The sequence below is a fragment of the Brachypodium distachyon genome, chromosome 3 (assembly GCF_000005505.3).
Source record: "Brachypodium distachyon strain Bd21 chromosome 3, Brachypodium_distachyon_v3.0, whole genome shotgun sequence".
NCBI classification, from domain to species: domain Eukaryota; kingdom Viridiplantae; phylum Streptophyta; class Magnoliopsida; order Poales; family Poaceae; genus Brachypodium; species Brachypodium distachyon.
In genome coordinates, this window is record NC_016133.3 from 46,548,393 (window position 1) to 46,565,786 (window position 17,394).

Consider the following 17,394-nt stretch of genomic DNA (forward strand, 5'->3'; position numbering starts at 1 on the left):
GTTTTTAGCCAAGTTTAGTGATCCTGGTGTATTTTACTCTCAAAAGAGATACCCAAATAACATGTTTGGCAATTTTGCTGTGACACTTTTGGAATTTTTTTCTCCCAAGAGCATAATTTTAGTTTTCTCGCATAAACACACTCCAATGCTATTTTGTTACGCAAAACCCAAATGGTGTGATTCAAGCTGGCTGACGGTGGATCTAACTAGTTGGGCCATAAGTCAGTGACATAGCGGCTTGGCCAGATCTCATATAAACCGGCTCAGTTCGGAGTGACCATGGATTCTTGGGCGCAAAGGCGATGCATCCTTGCGGTGCAGTAGCGGCTATTGTTATCCACTCTAGCATGCTGAGTTCCATGACAACTGCTAGCCTCAACATCTCCTGCGCCGGCCACCAACATCGACGAGTGGTACAATGAGTCATCGATGACATGGAGTAGCAGCGGCGCCCACCTTCCATGGCCGAAGCCAGGGGCTTGATTAACAGTTGCACAACGAACATCGAGCGCCAGACGACGACCGATATGGCATGACGGGGGAAGAGCTTAGGTTATCTAACAATGTGTTCGACAAAGGCTATTAGCTGTGCGCCACCATCTACGTCGATAGCCCACGACCTGGCGACGGCGACGTCCGAACCGAGTTGGTTTAGATGATATATAGACGGCCTGTTGTGTCACCGGCTTTAATTTTCCACGTGTATAATGACTTGTGGGCTGAACTAGTCATGTCGATGTCAACCAGCTTGATGCACAACATTGGATTTTGCGTAAGCAATAGCACTTTAGTTGTGTTTATGTGAGACTTTTTTTTTTTTCTGAAAGTTGTGATTTTCTCATACTTAGCACACAATTATAGAGTTCCTTGGTATTTACTATTTTCCTACACAAGTCTCTCTCCCCCTCTCCCCCACTTTCTCTTCCCCCCTCTATCTATGTTTTTGTCCCAAATTTATCTCAACCCCCGTCACTATTTGTTTCTCCAAATTTTACTTATCATGTTAGAAGTTTTGTGCTTTAAATCTGATTTTGTAGCACGTGACATCTTAACCCCACTTTTACATAAGAAAAAAATTCATTTCCTTTTAGCCACATTGTGACGGTGGTATACGATTCTTCTTCTCAGCCTCTACACACCAAACGAAAATACAAGATAGTTCACCAAATCTAGTCGAACATCAGGCTTATACAAAAACAAAACGAGCAATAGTAGGAGAAAATTAACATGTGGAAGCCTCACAATGACAATGGCTGAATCCCCCGTGGCCGTGTGTAGCAAAAAATTCCCTCACAACTTTCTTCAAGGGTTAAGAGTGACCGATGGGTTAGAATAACTAACACTAATCCCTACAACGATGCAATGTGGACAAAAAAACCCGCACACCTGTAAGTAACTTGTAAATGAATATGTAACTGTTATTTGTTGAAAACAATATTGTTCTGCAAAGCCCGAGAGAGCAACGTCAAAAAGATGTCTTTACTGATGCGTGTGACATGTTTATTGAACGTGACCTGTAAACCAAGAAACCTTATATCGTCTGAAACCAAGGAACCTTATATCGTCTGGAACAAATATCCTTTGTACAAACCTGTCAACAAATCATATAAGGAAGGAGTAATTCAAAAGGCTCGCGTAGAAAATAAATAATTATCAGAATCTTTAGTTTTGAATGGCGACGTGGTCAAACAGCGACTCATTTTTTTTTTTTTTGAATTTGGCCTGTCTGCCTACTCCAAAATCTGAATCGAGCGGCCAGGCGGCCGGCTGTTCTGGTGCTCCTGTCATCCCCCCCACCCCAGTTCGGCGGCGCACACGGGCTTCCGCCACACCACCGCGATGGTCACCCACCACCCCTCCCTGCTCCGGGCACCCTTCCCCACTGGCCTCCGCCATCGGACCTCCCACGCTTTTCTTCTCACTGCGGCCGCTCACTCTCCTCCTCCGCCTCCCCTCCGCCTGCGGTCTCTGCGCGCCGCCGCTGGGGAGGCCTCACCGGTAATTCCCCAACCGAGACACACCCTATCCTACTCTGGTCACATGCTTCGTTCCAACTCAAGTGACTATTATGCTGCAGGTTGTTGACGATGGAGGCAAACGCGCGACGCCTCCCTCACTGGGAGCCAAGGTGCTCGACTTCGCGCGGAGCAACTTCCTCCCACTGGGTAAGCTTCGTGTTTCCACGCGATATTGGCTTGTTCCTAGTCCTAGTTTCGACTACGGAGTACCATTGATTGGTGATTTTATACTGCGGATTTCTGCGCGCGATGTAATGCTTGTGTACGGTATCGCAGCGAAATTTCACGATCCCAGTTCAGATACAATTGAAACGCAAGTGTTAGCTCCAGTCTGCATGTAGCTTTGCCTGCTTATGGTCCTGACACTTGTCTACAGAACAAACAATTGCCATAGATGCGTTTGTTTCTCAAATGCAGCATGTTACTCCTTTTTTCCTTCCCGAAACATAGCAATTTGGATGTTTGGATGTGAAACGAGCACTGCTTGGGATTTAAACATTAGGCAGTTATAAAAGTTGCATACTCTAATTCGTTGCACTACGGTTTTTTTTTTGCACTATATTGCTTTGGAGACGTTATCACAAAATTGTGTGCGCAGTGCGCATCCCAGGTTATGAACTTAAGAGGATTGATTATCTTTCTTATTGTTAGCTCTAACTGGCGGGGTTGCTTTCGGTCTCCTGGATCCTACCCTTGGGTGCCTTGCTCATAAATGTTCCCTGTCAAAATATAGCACTTTTGGGATATTCCTTATCTCAGGTTTGGTCTTTTAACCTATGCTGTTAATTATGGTGCTATGTCTTTCATACACTAATGGCTTCCTCTTGCATAGGACTGACTCTGCATACCAAGGAGCTTGGTGCAGCATTAGAAGCTTGGCCTGCTGGACTTTTTGGACTAGTATGACCCAGTCCTTGGCTGTTGCACTTGTATGATCTAATACTACTCTGCGGCTCTAACTGTATCTATGTCTTCAGTCAAAAATACTATATCCATCTCGGAAATAGTTCTTTTTCGAGAAAACACAAAGCTTGCGTCTCGTTGCATTGATAGAAAGAAGAGTTATTTACAAGCCTCAAGAGAGGCGAACACCCAAAGATACAACGCCACCCACTAGACACCTGCCGCAGGCAGAAGAATCTCTCTGAGGCCTCTAACCCCAGCAAGAGCCCAAAGCCGAGCCTCCTCCTTGATGGTAGCAATAAGACTTGCCAGATCCGCTCGTGCGTTGTCGAAGATGATCACATTGCGGCGCTTCCAGATCGACCAAGCTGGGAGACAGATCAACGTTGCGGTCCCCTTACAGATCCACGAACTCAGTCCCTGGCGAAAATAGTTCTTACCCCTGCAGTCCTGCACTATTATCGTTGTATTATTGCAGATGATATTTCACACTACGATCTTTGTATTATTGCAAATCCCATTTCACACTATGAAGTGTTCAAACACTTCCTAGCATTTATGTTCTTTACTTGGGATCAAATGTGCCTTTCTAGTTTTATAGAGCTGCCAGTCACCATGTTTTATTTTTACCGTCAGTAAGTTTGCTGACATCTTTTTCTTTGTTATGTTTCTCATTGCAGGGCTCGATTTTGCTGTTCACACCCTTTCTTGCACAGTTTATTGTCCAAATTCAGTTCTTCCCTCATGAATTTATCACTGGTACAAGGCTCAGCTTCATGCCTGAGATTCCGAATTCTCAGTCTGTCATTTCATGTTGCTATGTTGCAGCTCATGCCATTGTAACTGCAGCTTGTTTGTTTGATGCTAACAACACATCTTGCAGGGTTGGCTATGTTTTGTTGCATGCCGACAACATTATCAAGTGGAGTGACACTAACACAGGTGCTACTCATCTCTACTCATCTCTAATTATGATCGAATACTGTCTAACACAATTTATCACTGCTTTGTAGCTTGTTGGCGGTAATTCTGCACTTGCTCTTGCAATGACAGTCCTATCCAATCTACTGGGCATTATGTTTGTAAGCACAACTTTCCTATAGTTTTAACTTTGTAGCCAAATATTTCCAGTGATTCAAAACGATAAACCTGATATTGAGTTACATACTTGACTTCGTTTGAGTGTTTGAACATTTAAATAATAAACATGATTTTCCTTTTTTTTACGAATTAGGTACCTGTTTCTCTTGCAAAGTACATTGGAGCTGGAGCTGGGGTGTCTTTGCCAAGTGAGAAACTGTTCAAAAGTCTGGTCAACACCCTTTTAATCCCCCTTATTTTAGGCAAGGTATGTAGTTTAGTGGTCACTAGTCCACACCAGTGCTTAGTGGTCTATTATCTCAATACAATATTTTGTTGCCACATCTCAGTTTAAAATTTTCAAGTGGAATGGCAGTAGGTCTATGTTTGGTGCACATGTGCGAAAAGCTATAACTGTGTTCATGGTGAAAACTGAAAACTTATATGATAAACAGGTTCTTTGGCATAGTTTAAGAGTTTAGTCTGGTGAGTATCCACCTGAATCTACTTTTAGTACCAATACGGTATCAATCCTCAAACTGGAATGCATGTTAGAACTTAGTTTAGTTGATTTAATAACCAGGAGTCTAGGAGTGCCTGTATTTGAACCCCTCTCCTTGAAATGCATAACATCATTTCATTTAAGCTTTGAAATTCTCTTGGTTTCACTCCAAGTTCTTCGACCGAAGTGTGGTGGGCTAAAATTGGAAGTTATCATTTACTTCATTCTCATTATTATAGTTCAGAGCTGTGAATTTTTCTAATGCTCTAGTGCAAGCCTGAAATAATGGAAGCTTAGCAACAACACTTATGGTGGTTTGTTCTTTGCCAGGTTGCCCGAGAAACCTCAAAAGGTGTGCATACTTCAATATCTTCCTTTAAATTACTGTCACTAGCAAGTTGTTGATAGAGCCCTTACTGTATTCCCTTACGCAGATATTGCTGAATTTGTTGATGGAAATCGGAAGAGCTTTTCAGTTATAAGTGCTGTTCTCCTCAGCCTAGTATGTCTCAACCTGAAACACGTTGACTGACACATTCTTTTTCTTGCATGACTATATTTAACCTCCCGTTAAATCCACTTGTTTGTTGTATTAGTTTGCCCTGTTGTGCACAATTCCGTTACAGCTCGTTTGGTACCCATCATTTGAGCTTAGAATTCAGGAATTCATTTCAAATTCCAGAAACGAACTTGTTTGTTTGGCACGGAATTGGCCACGGGAATTCAATCTCAAATTCCATGGAATTGTACTATAACTAATCCCAATTCCTCTCCAAAAGCCATCATTTCTCTGGAATTGTCTCACTCTACAAATCCATGTGGTAGACAAACATGATTTTGAACAATGAATTCAAATTCAACCAAATGAAATCCTATCAAAAATTGGATTTCATTTCGTTTCTACCAAATGAAATGAAAGGATGGTTACCAAACGGGCTGTTAGACTAAGTGCTTCCAGTGATGCTTATACTTACTAGCATAGTACTCGTGCGTTCCTACGGAATCACAAAGAAAAAAAGAGGATACAATTTGCTAAATGAGTGCATTAATTTGTTTTGGATCAATCACTCATCAGTTCTATTCAACAATCACACCTTCCAGATAACAACCACATAATAGTTTGACATAATAGTTCGATGCAAGAATCTGGAGACAAAATGATGACATCATTTAAGGCTTGTCAGTATTTACATAATTTCCATTTGCATCTGTTGAGCACTATTGACCCCAAAGGACAAGTACCAATTAAGAAAATTGTAACAATTTCTTACTCATCCGCAAGGAAGCATACAGACATGCAAGAGTTGTGGTCCCACATGCTAGTAAGACTGGAGGGACGGAAGTGAACTCATTACCAACTCCAAATTTTAGGCAAGAAGATAATTTAGAATATGCGAACATGCTTTTCATTGTCCTGAAAGATGTATCGGGTCATTTAGGTACGAACTTGTTAAGTGAGGGATTATTGAAGCTGTTTGGGCACTGATGGATTGCCCAAGTAATTATTCGAAGTGCCAATCTCCATCACTTTTGTAGAGTGGGAAATGTATGCATGTGAAATGGACACCTGGAACTTTCATAAAATCTCAAGGATCATATTATTCTAAGCCATATTACTCGTGAGATAGAACACACATGTACAAAAATAATTTCTTCTATTTGTTGCAACGGGAATAGAGGGAACATATATCAGATCAAGGCAGAGATAGATGATGATGGATGCAGGCATGCCTACTTGAAATTCACTCAAAAAGAAAGTAAAGTAAATCAAGTAAGTCGGGACAACTGGACAAGGGAAATAATTTTTTAGGAGAATGTTTTGAAGTAGTGCAGAAAACGACAGCATTTTCTTTTAGTGGAAAACTACAGCTTTGGCTGTAATTTACTATGGTTGAAAACGATTGTATGTTAGCTCTTGTCAAGGATTCCTTGAAAAGTTAAGGATTAGAAGTTCTTTTTTCGAAATCAATTTCAACATCATATTTCGAACTAGAGAGGTAATACTTCCTGCTGTTTAGGAATGAAATTCTTCTGCGGCAGCCAGTGGCTAATTCATGATTGGTGATGGAAATAAAATATTTCGATTTTCAAATACATCAGGTCTGCAGAACAGAGTCACAGTTTTCTTCTTCAGAAAACACAATGAGCATTGGCGGGTGGGTTCACAACCATGTGTGTCCACCATTGCACCCCAGGAGACTTCTCCGTCTCGTTGTATTCTGAGACACATGTTTGGGAGGATACTTTTGAGAATTGCTCTTAATTTTATGTGTTTCTTGTAGTTTCTGTTGAATATATTACAAGTTCGCTTATGTACACTCATTTAAGGACACTCTTGAAATGTTTTCATTTCACAGGTTCCATGGATACAAGTAAGTAGATCAAGATCGCTGCTCTTGTCCATTCAAGCAAAAGCTTTTGCTACTACAGTGACTATTGGAGTGTATGCTCTTATATCTGACCTTATTGTAGTTCTGTTTGTAAATCTTGTAATGCTGGTATGGAACTTAAAAACAGAACTTCTATTTTAAAATGTTTGTGCTTGTGATATGTGGAAACACCCTAGCTATGTTTGTGCTTGAGTTTGATGTTATCTTGCTTGCTGTCATTGTTCACAAAATCTAGTTAACCTTTTCACCACTTCTTCAGTGTGGACTGAATATAACTGTACGTTTTCACTTTGAGTAATGAATTGAATTCCAGTCCTCCTGCCTCCTGGAATCAGTGAGATGTACTACTGTCAAATATACTGACAATTTGTTCACCGTCACTCAAACACAAGCATTACAAGTGGCATCTCCAATTGGTTACATTTTGATATATACTCCGTATATATATAGTCACCTACAGTTATTTATTCAGAGGGTAGATAAACTAGTGATGATACCATTTTTTTTTATCTCTGTTTCTGTTAGTTTCATTTACTCATTTTGGCTGTGGGTGGGACACATGTTACTCAACTTTGTTAGCCTTATTAAGTAACCAACAACCAAATAAAATTACCATAAGTAATAATAATGAAATGAAAATTATCCTTCTTTGTTTGATAAAAAAAGTTACCTGTCTGTTAATTTTTGCCATTGGTTATTTATAGCCTTTTCTGCTTTGAATATTAAGTGTGTGTGTTATTATTGATTTACTCTATTATCAATTCTTATTTTCTAACAGAAGCATTTTTCCTGTCACAGGCTTCTACATCTTGCTCTGTTAGCTTTCAATGCTACAGCACTGCAGGTCTTGTCATGTTTTAAACAGAAAGAAGAATCGGTATTTGCGAGAAAAGACTATGCACGAGCTGTCATTTTAGTGGCCAGTCAGGTCGGTGTTTATCATCATCAGCAAAATAAAAATTTGAGTAAATTGCAGTTTACAGCATTTACTGACTCGAGTTGCACAAAACAGTAGGGTTAGATGATCTTTAGTTCTTTACTCATAGCACCAGTTAAATTGACGTTGAATTGCATGTGTTACCAACCTTTGTATTTGACTGAGTCAGACCCACTGGTGCACCACCATGTGTTCTCTCTAACCTTCACTCCTATAAAGAACAGCAAGCCTGTTCATCATTGGTTTAAGCTGGTTTGGCATGAAACCGAGCCAACCTGAAAATTAGATTGGGCTCGACGGTTTGGTCTAAATGATCAATTCGGTTTTGGACTTTTGGTTAACCCAGCTTCTTCTTCCTTATCACAACCCTCTGGCAAGCGCTGCCATTGCAGGCTCATGTGTAGTGCGGCTTGTCCTCGCATGTTCCCCTGCTGTGCACATCAGCTGATTGACGTCTGCAAATAATCTACTAGCCTGCTGAGCTGCCTTGTGCCACCGCTCGCTCTTAGCGCGCAAACAGTGCCTCCGACACACATACCGTGCGATAGTTTCGACAGGTGGCTGGTGTCTGCTTCTAGCAACACCATCTTCCAGGCCCTCAAGACCAACGATCGCTACAAAGAGATCTGCTGCGTTGTGCACATTCTCTCTTGCCTCAGCGAGTTCGAGGAGCGTTGTGCCGGTGTAGATGGCGGTGGGAAGGGCTATAGGTCATGCTAAGCGCCACTGTTCTGTTCAGATCTGCTGTTGTCAAGTCATGATATGTATCAGGAGTAAAATGCACCGTAGGTCCTAAAACTATTCGGGGTGTGCCAAGTGAGTCCTAATTCTATCAAAGTGCATATTTGGGCCCTATTTCTTTGTAAGTTGTTCACGCGTGGTCCTAATCAAGCCTGAGCCACTGCTGACCGGCCAGGTGGCAAGTTGACTGCCACGTTGGCTAACTGCCGGGTCGCTAGAAATTGCAAATAGGCCCAGTCTTTCCATTTTACTCATCCCGAGGTCCTTTTCCCGATTCTCCCCACCCCGCTTGAAATTGCAAAATGGAAAGGTTAGGCCTATTTGCAATTTTCAGCAACTCGGCAGTTAGCCATCGTGGCAGTCAACTTGCCACCTGGCCGATCAGCTGCGGCTCGGGCTCCATTAGGATCACGCCTGAACAACTTACAAAGAATTAGGATTCAAATATGCACTTTGATACAATTAGGGCTCACTTGACACACCCCGAATAGTTCTAGGACCTACGGTGCATTTTACTCATGTATCAGCAATGGGATCATCAGTGTCAGGGCCTTCCATTTTTTCTGCTCAGCAGCAGACCCTGATGTTTGGGTCGCAGGCAACAAGCTTACGGGAGCTCAGCCATGATGTTCGTGGAGAACTGGAGACAGAAGAGAGAGTGGGCTGCAATTTAATTGCGCCAGCCTGGTCTCGAACTCGAGATCTCTTGGCTCTGATATCATGAAGAGTTCCATGCACCAAACTAGTTCACCCAAAAGCGCAGTCTGATGAAGAAAGAAGGGCATTCCACTTTTACTTCAACAAGATTAAGTTAGCGTGCTTCCCAAGTTAAGGTTCCTCCATTTCCTTTCTTTGTAAGTTAGCGTTTGCCAAGCCACAAATGGCTATTGTATGGAAGAGGGCAAGCAAGAAATATTTCCTCTTATCTCTCTATCACTTTACTTCCATAGCAGTAGATTAATCTCAGTGTACACCTTTTATTTACTACTCCATAGAAAGGAGGGCGTGGGCAAGATTTTCTAGTTCCTGCAACCCAATAAAGTCTTTACAGGATAAGTCACCAGGGCACACAGGGTCATGGTTATACATTTATACAACCAATTTTTCCAGAATATTTTTCTCATCTGTATGGCTATAGTAGGTGTATATATCACTACTGGCAATATATACATGACATTTCATGTCAAGCAGTCCTAAAAGTTAAAAGCAACAAGCAGCCCCTGTCAGGTGTTAATTGGCGCATCCCAATTGACCCGGTTCTGCAACTCTTCAGTACTCACCCAACCCATACAGACAAAATCCAAGCCTGAAATCTTAACCTGAAACCTCTAGTTCTTATTCTCTGTCTCTCAAGGCTCAAACAGAAGCACGTAGCTGCGCAACACGCTTTTGTTCATACGTTCGTAATTTTGCTTAACTGTTTGAAACATTGTTGATATATGAACAACTGTATTTTCTATTCATACTATCATGAATTTGTATGTGTTATGTTGGCCAATGTTTTTGTCAAACTGAACACCCATGTTCGAAAAGCTGGACTCAGTCATGGCCACAAACTTCTATTAGGAATGTAGTAGTTACTACGATGGAACCTGCTGGATCAAATGTATGCTTGCAAGTTGCAATCGTAATGGCAAACTAGTGCTTAGATGTGCTATTATTATTTCTTCTCGTGACACTAAAATTCTGTATCTTGCTTAACTTTTTGATTTCCTACAGAAAACATTGCCTGTGTTGGTTGCTGTGGTTGAGCAGCTTGGAGGTGCTCTGGGGGAGTCTGGACTTCTGGTCATCCCTTGTGTTGCTGCGCACATTACCCAGGTACTTATTGGAGTGCTGCTATTTGCACTTGCTTTCTGTCAGGACTCAGGAATCATATCTGATGCATCATATGAATCGTTCTGCAGATTATTATTGATACTATCCTAGTAAATTGGTGGCGCCAGAGAGATCAACAATGTGCTATTGTAAAATAACTTTGGAATTCAAATTTGATGGTAAAATAGAAAAGTAACATTGGAAACTTGTCAGAAAGTCGAATAGAGGCCTGAAAGCACATTCAGCCATCGGGAAGGAAGTAGTATTGGGATTATCCTCTTCTTTTTTTTTTGCAGAAAAGCTTCCTTGAATCATATCCTAGCTTGCTTGCCTTCCATGATGCATATATCATTTTTTGTGTGCTACCACCCAATGTTTTCAGATGGTAGAACAGCGAACAGGAATATAATTTCAGGTTGTTGTTTAGAAAGTATGGTAACTAAATTGACCAATCAGTATGTTCAGTTGGAAAGCTGATCTCGTGGAGATGATGACGCACTTCATGATAGTCGCGATAAATTGATTTTACTAGCTGTCTGGCTCCTATTTGCTCATGCTGTTCAGGTGGCTTTCGCTGGTCCACACTACACATTAACTCTTTTTTGGACTCCTTAATTAGTCATTCCTAGGCCCCTGTGTTCCTCTCTAGATAAACCACAACACTAGAGGTATGTGGATCATTGGTAGTTCCTTTCTCAGTATTTTTTTTATATTCTGCGGGGGAGTTCATTCCTCAGTAATTATAATGTATTTAGTGTCAATTTCTTTTCATTCCAGAGTGCAGACGATCGGATCATCAGAGCATGCATCTGCCCTGTTTGTTTCAAAAATGCATCTGCCCTATGTGTACTAGTAGCTAGCCTTCTATTATTGGCATCACCAAGTGAAGCAGCACTTTTGCGTAGACAAGTTTGAAGTATCTTGTTTCTGGGGCCGCCAGTAAGCCACCGAGCGACACGTATGGCTAAATCCGTTTCTTTTTCTTTGGCAAAAGATGGAGGAGATCTTGTTGGCCAGTTCTTTCTGGCAAGATGCACAGTGTTTTGATTGTTCACCAAGGTCCAGGGTACGACGAGCCCTGTGGACATGAGTTGGAACTGGAGTTGTGCTGGGTGCAGTGGACAGGGACGGCCGGACGGGTCCGAGGGGCAATCGCCGGGGAGCCGACATCTATGCTACGCTACTATCCTGTTTCGGGAGCCCTGTTTGAGGTGAAAAAGCGCAGTGCAGGTGCATTCCACTTGCAGGTGCACTTGGTACTATGACACATGGGCTTGTACATGCACGATCATCCCTATCATCTATGGCATGTGCTGTTTGTGCAACTGCAGATTATGTGCAGACGAAGGGCTCCTATGATATCCCTCTTCGAGCCGCACTTCATCCGATCCACATATTACTTGTCAGAGAGTAATATGGGTTGGAGGGAGTAGTATTTTTAGCCAGGTGTCTGTAATGTCTAACTTATCGAGAAGAACAGGCACCGAAATCCGATCTCAGGACTCGGGAGAACTTGAAGCTCGGAGATGTAAAATTCATGGATTCACATGTGGTACGCATGCATATAGGAGTGATGCCTCTTCAGTTCCGTAAGGGTCAATTGTATTGGGATCTGGGGAGTGACATTTACAAGACGAAGGTGCTTGCAGGTGGTCGACACGTCCGCGAGGCTAGCGATCTTCGCGTGGTGCTACGCTCCGAGGAATATCCTGTGGCAAGGACCAACTTACCCTATCAAATCCGCCCCCTTGTCCCGGAATGTTTATTTTATGGCCTTCGCCTCCTCCATCTGTGCACGTTTCGTCGCCTGCAAAGGTTTGGTACTTGGTTTGGTGCGCCCTATTATCGTGTCCAGCCTGGACCCGGGAAGGTGAGTTGTACAGTTGCTTGATTGAACTGTTAGCTTTTTGTCTTGTGCTATTCTACTTTTTTCTCCCTAAATGCTTCTGATTAATTGGAACTTGTACGAAGAAACTCTTCTCGTGTGCTTGAGTCTTCAAGAAGACTGCAACTATGACCTTAAAAAAAAGAAGAAGACTGCAACTATCAACTATGGACAAACACACACAGGTATGGGTATGGGGATCAATGGGGATCATTTGTAGACCATTCGGAATTTTAAGGAAGTGAGCTACACTCACCTGACCATAGGATGCAAGTGGGATCTCGTGCTAAAATCCTGTACCCCTCCGACCCATATTAATTGTCGAAATCTTACATGTATCGAGACGCTTTTTAGACATAGATACATTCATATTTGGGCAAATTTGAAACAATTAATATGGATCAGAGGGAGTATTTAAATTTTATGCTAAATAGAAATAAAAGACTTGACAATTGAACTAGAAATGAGCCATTCACGGACCGTTTTGCATCCCTATTGGCCAATTTAACTCTGCCACTTTGGTTCAAGTTCTCTAGGTCTTACTTATAGGGTCGGGCCTTTTCCTGTATTTGTCTTTTATTTGAAATTTTGTATTGTTTGTCTACTTTTATGCTTGCTGGTTTGATTCATTTGTATAACTAGATGATGCCCTGCAAGTTGTTGCGGAAATTTTTAGTTAACATACGTGAGCTCACATTGTTGAGAACATACATGAGTGAAAAGTAGCAATAAAAGAGTATCCAGTGAAAATGTATAAATGTATAATGGAATTGTATGATAGATTATAGATTTTCCACTTAGTGGAAATAGCTTGATGAAAAGTAGCATGCATGCATGTGCAAAAAATATGAGTTTTCCACTAAATAGGTGTGAACAAATTAATGGTGTGATGATGTGGCATGCATGATAGATTATAGATTCTTCACTTAGTGGAAATAGCTTGATAAAAAGTAGCATGCATGAATGTGCAAAAAATACGAGTTTTCTACTAAATAGGTGTGAACAAATTAACGGTGTGATGATGTGGCATGCTTGCGTGTTGAGAGAAGTCATGTAGTGGGTTTCTCCTACTTAGATATAGAAGATTAGCAGTGCTTCAGTGGATATGCTAGATATACCGCTGAACTTTCAAATAGATAGGTCTTGTGTGCAATGTAAATATGGAGCAAATTGAAGACCTATTGTTAATGTAAAGACATAAGAAAACATTTTGGAGCTGAGACTTCAGAGCCCATGGATAGTGATAGCAAATCGGAGTGAGTACATGTTAGAGGAGACCCACAAAGCTTCATGAACAAAATAATTAAAAATATTTTAGAATGTAATTTTTTTAGAAAGATCTCCATATGACTATGAATTTTCATGAGAAAATGATCGAAAAAGGATTATTCCTTGGGAAAAGGAACAAGTTTAGTGCTCTTAGATTGCAAAAATCTAGAAGAGAGAAGACATAACCTTTTCTTATAAAGCACACGAAAAAAGAGAAAAAACTCAAGGTATAAATGACTAGAGCATGCATTTGTCATCTTTTCGCAACTTTTTTGACATTTAGATATTGTTTTTTTGTCCACTGGGGAGCTGCGCCTCTGGGCTAAGCCTTTGTTTCTCCACGACCTATACGGTTAATCTACAAAGTACTCCCTCCGTTTTTTTATATAGGGCGGATAAATTTTTATGTCAATTTCCGAAATGTAAGGCGTGCAGCATCTAACCACTCCACGCGAGGAGAAAACGGCGTGCAGGGCTGCATACGTGGAGGATGACACGATCACAATCAGGAATCTTCTATCTTCTATATCTAAGTAAGAGAACCCCACTACTTGATTTCTCTCAACATGCAAGCATGCCACATCATCATGTCATTAATATGTTCACATCAATTTAGTGGAGAACTCATATTTTTTTGCACATGCATGCAAATTTTTATCAAGCTATCCTCACTAAGCAAAGAATCTATCATATAATTTCTTATATATTTTCAATTTTGAATACTCTTTCGTTGCTACTCAATTTTACTCAGGTATACTAACTAAAAAATTCCGCAACAACGTGCAGGGCACCATCTAGTATTTTATATAGTACCACTCAGTACAATCACAAATAATTGCTAGTTTGCATGATGACACATCCCAGTTGAGGAATATTTTACCGTCGATCTTATGATTGAACTCGGCGTTGAGGAAGATAGTAGAGAGAGGGGTTATCTAATCAAAAGATTTTAGATGTTATTGGTCAATGCAATATTGCAGAAGTGGTAAATTCGCATATTTCTAGGACAATCTGGAATTCTAGTTTCTGGTGTATAGGGCAGGGAAGCCAATTTTTCACTTCCTCTTCTGTGTTCTTGTATTTCTGCCTGGCATTTTGAGTTTTTGACACCACTTTTCATTCACACCGACCATGGATAGCTCTCCTGGAATGTCACCTCCCTTTCTCGGCATCATCAGTCTTCTATATTTCCGTTCAAGGTTGCCCAATGAAAAAATCGTACCTTACAACAAAAACAAATCCAGCCTGAGCCCGTAAATTTTTGTAGAGACTGATGTGTGGAGTTGAGATACGGTCGTCGAATATTTGTAAATAAAGTTGTTCTTCTCCACAAACACTATCCTGTAAACTTATTCGGCTAAATTAATTAATACACCTGATCCCACTGGCGGTCGTGCGGTCATCATAGGTGCAGATGCGACTACTCTACGTTTGCCAAATCATACATCTAAAATGATTGAATGATAGGGAAAAGGAAGCCAGGAATAGGATGCTGCCCCTTGTTTTCGGCTCCATACTGCCCGAGCTATGGATACGAGTAAGCAACAACACGCGATGCACATAAATAGATATGGTATGCATGTCATGTGACTGAAAAGTGACATAAAGAGAAGCAAAAGTAACTGACGAGATTACAAAAAAGAAGCATTAGATAGCAGTGATAGAGTCTTTGCTAGCAAACAGAATCAAACAAACTACAGGAAACTTCCGATGAAGGAGAAGAAGAACCGCGTTTATAACAGAGTTCTAGCAGGCAGAGGAGAGATTACTTTTTTTTTTCAAAAATGGAAGTTATTATTGATGTCAACGGCATATCGATCGATACTCAAAGAGTATCACACCCCCGGCAACGCACTCAGCCAAAAAAATAGGAGATAAAAATTAATTATTACATAGAAAGAAAATGAACAACTCTAAATAGACTCAATCCGCAAACTAGACCGCCACCCATCATGGGTAAAAAAGTCAGAGGAGAGATAGCCATGCACATTTCTTTCCCTCCATTCACCACTCGACCGACTCGTAGGTAACTCCGTGACCAACCATTAATTGCTCCAAATCTTCCACTTTGCCTACTCAACACTGCAACAGTATCTCCAAACATCTTGTCACCTTCACAAAAACTAGCTAAAATGTGCAACGATTACGTACTAGCTAGAATGGTGTAGCTAGCAGCTTTACTCGCATCATACACGCTGTCACGAGCAAGGCAAAGCAGCTAATTTAATTGCCAGTTCTGTCTTTATTTGGACATTTTGGGCATGCCTAACAGAGAAAGGCTAGCTAGTTAAATGGTTTGTTCGTTTTTCCATGTCGCGTGATCAGGTAACTCAGTAGCTAGGACGTTGTTGGAGCTAGCTAGCGCCGGCGAGCAGCGGTCTCGCGCTGCGCGTTGAAGTAGACGGCGGCGACGGGGAGGCCGAGGTCGTTCTCCTCGGCGAACTGGCGGGTGTTGAAGCGGTCCCTCGACGAAGGAGCGCTCACCGCATTCCGGCTCTTCTGCCGGAACAGCACGAGGATGAACCTGTGGATGCCGATGTTTGGCCTTGGGCTCTCATAGCTCACCATCTCCCTCCCTGCATGTATGTGCATTCCATTCTTCAGAAAGAGAGATAGATAGAGCTAGACGGAGGAAGGAGAAGACAAAGGAACTTCTGATTAATTTTTAGCAATTTATTTCCCTCTGCATCTGTGTTATCGATCCCATGTACTCTCCCTTACAGAACTAGCAAAAGCTAAAGCAGGATGTACAAGAAAAATACTTACCAAAAGAAGCATCAGTAGTCCCAGGAATATCAGTAACAATCCTGCAAAAGGGTGGTCCAATCAAAAAGTCGTCAGATTAGCAACATGTATTTTACACTAATACATCTGGGAATCAACATGAAGATCTATTGAGACCTTGCATGCCCGAATCTTGTAGTAGGCACTAATCATGACTCAATCTAGCTATATACAGAGCGGAGTTATACATAAGCATGGACGCATAGCTAGTTAATTAACTAGGTTTGATCAGCTTTGTTAGTTAGCCAGGTGGGACTACTATTAATTAAATCATTAACAAACTAACTAAGTAGATTGAAGAAATTGTAGTATTGGCCTGGTTACCAGTGAAGATGCTCCCTCAGGTACGGGTCACTGGGTCCTGGCACATCAGGGTCAGTCATCACCTGAAGAACCACAAGAATAGCACATGGGCATGGTTATTTTCCCAGCTGGGGCGATATGGCACTACGTCCAAAAACATATATAGAGCATATATGTAGTATCGAGCTACGGAGTAATCATATATTGTGCGAGAAAAATAGACGAGATACAGACCAATGTGAAGAAGGATCTAAGGTCGCCTCCTTGGACCTCGACACGCGGCTTCACGGCGATGGCCGAGGGGAAGAATTCATGGCCGTTGAACACCTGCTTGTTGGAGCTGTATGTTGCGGTCATCTTCACGGTGGGGTTGAAGTTGTCCAGCACCTCACCAATCACCTTCCCCACAACGAGAGGCTCCAACACCCTTGACATGTCGAGAGGCCTTGAAATCCCAAACGAACTGAGGTGATCAGTGTGCGAGGCCTCGTAATGGAAGCTTAGGCAATTGTGTGTGTGCTGCTGAGGTATCAAGACGCAGGCCTCTATTTATAGATGTGGAAGGAGAGGAGAGCTGGCCTATCCATCCGACTAGTTATTCTTCATACGGAAGCCAGGTTTGGGCATCTCTATCACGTACGCGGGGTAGCAATCACATTGACATGTCAGATTGTTAATTCGGTGGTCATTTTCCACCAGGTGTGGACTGTGGACTATAAAATTGAGGCACTTGCGGCACAAAAGTTCCTAATTTATCTGATTCC

General features: G+C 41.7%; 2 protein-coding genes across 4 annotated transcripts; one reads left to right on the forward strand and one right to left on the reverse strand.

Moving 5' to 3' along the window:
- The first annotated feature begins 1,737 nt into the window (after positions 1-1,737).
- On the forward strand, positions 1,738-11,714 carry LOC100844596 (probable sodium/metabolite cotransporter BASS4, chloroplastic). Of its 3 annotated transcripts, XM_024461235.1 has the most exons (14): positions 1,740-1,998; positions 2,078-2,165; positions 2,670-2,777; positions 2,851-2,918; positions 3,602-3,680; positions 3,805-3,863; positions 3,935-4,003; positions 4,156-4,269; positions 4,834-4,855; positions 4,938-5,005; positions 6,861-6,946; positions 7,692-7,821; positions 10,291-10,392; positions 10,479-11,714. In XM_024461235.1, the coding sequence occupies exons 1-14, from the start codon at positions 1,840-1,842 to the stop codon at positions 10,545-10,547; spliced, it is 1,221 nt and encodes a 406-aa protein (XP_024317003.1). In that variant the 5' UTR covers positions 1,740-1,839; the 3' UTR covers positions 10,548-11,714. The 3 variants fall into 3 exon arrangements, with proteins under 3 accessions (XP_024317004.1, XP_024317005.1, XP_024317003.1); XM_024461236.1 differs by lacking the exons at positions 10,291-10,392; positions 10,479-11,714 and adding an exon at positions 9,146-9,404 and having other exon boundaries at positions 1,738-1,998; XM_024461237.1 differs by lacking the exons at positions 10,291-10,392; positions 10,479-11,714 and adding an exon at positions 9,170-9,404 and having other exon boundaries at positions 1,738-1,998.
- A 3,684-nt stretch (positions 11,715-15,398) lies between these two features.
- LOC100844906 (CEN-like protein 2) lies at positions 15,399-17,170 on the reverse strand. The gene is made up of 4 exons (XM_003575020.4): positions 16,865-17,170; positions 16,652-16,713; positions 16,310-16,350; positions 15,399-16,119 (listed from the first exon to the last, which is right to left on the reverse strand). Exons 1-4 carry the CDS (start codon positions 17,063-17,065, stop codon positions 15,902-15,904), a joined length of 522 nt encoding a protein of 173 aa, XP_003575068.1. The 5' UTR covers positions 17,066-17,170; the 3' UTR covers positions 15,399-15,901.
- Between the last annotated feature and the right edge of the window lie 224 nt (positions 17,171-17,394).

Coding starts and splice junctions, on each gene's coding strand:
- LOC100844596 (XM_024461235.1), top strand. CDS start 1,840: ATGGTCACCCACCACCCCTCCCTGCTCCGGGCACCCTTCCCCACTGGC. Junction 3,681..3,804: donor CCCTCATGAATTTATCACTG/GTACAAGGCTCA, acceptor CACATCTTGCAG/GGTTGGCTATGTTTTGTTGC. Junction 4,004..4,155: donor ATCTACTGGGCATTATGTTT/GTAAGCACAACT, acceptor TTTACGAATTAG/GTACCTGTTTCTCTTGCAAA.
- LOC100844906 (XM_003575020.4), bottom strand. CDS start 17,065: ATGTCAAGGGTGTTGGAGCCTCTCGTTGTGGGGAAGGTGATTGGTGAG. Junction 16,714..16,864: donor TTAGATCCTTCTTCACATTG/GTCTGTATCTCG, acceptor GTGGTTCTTCAG/GTGATGACTGACCCTGATGT. Junction 16,120..16,309: donor GACTACTGATGCTTCTTTTG/GTAAGTATTTTT, acceptor ACATACATGCAG/GGAGGGAGATGGTGAGCTAT.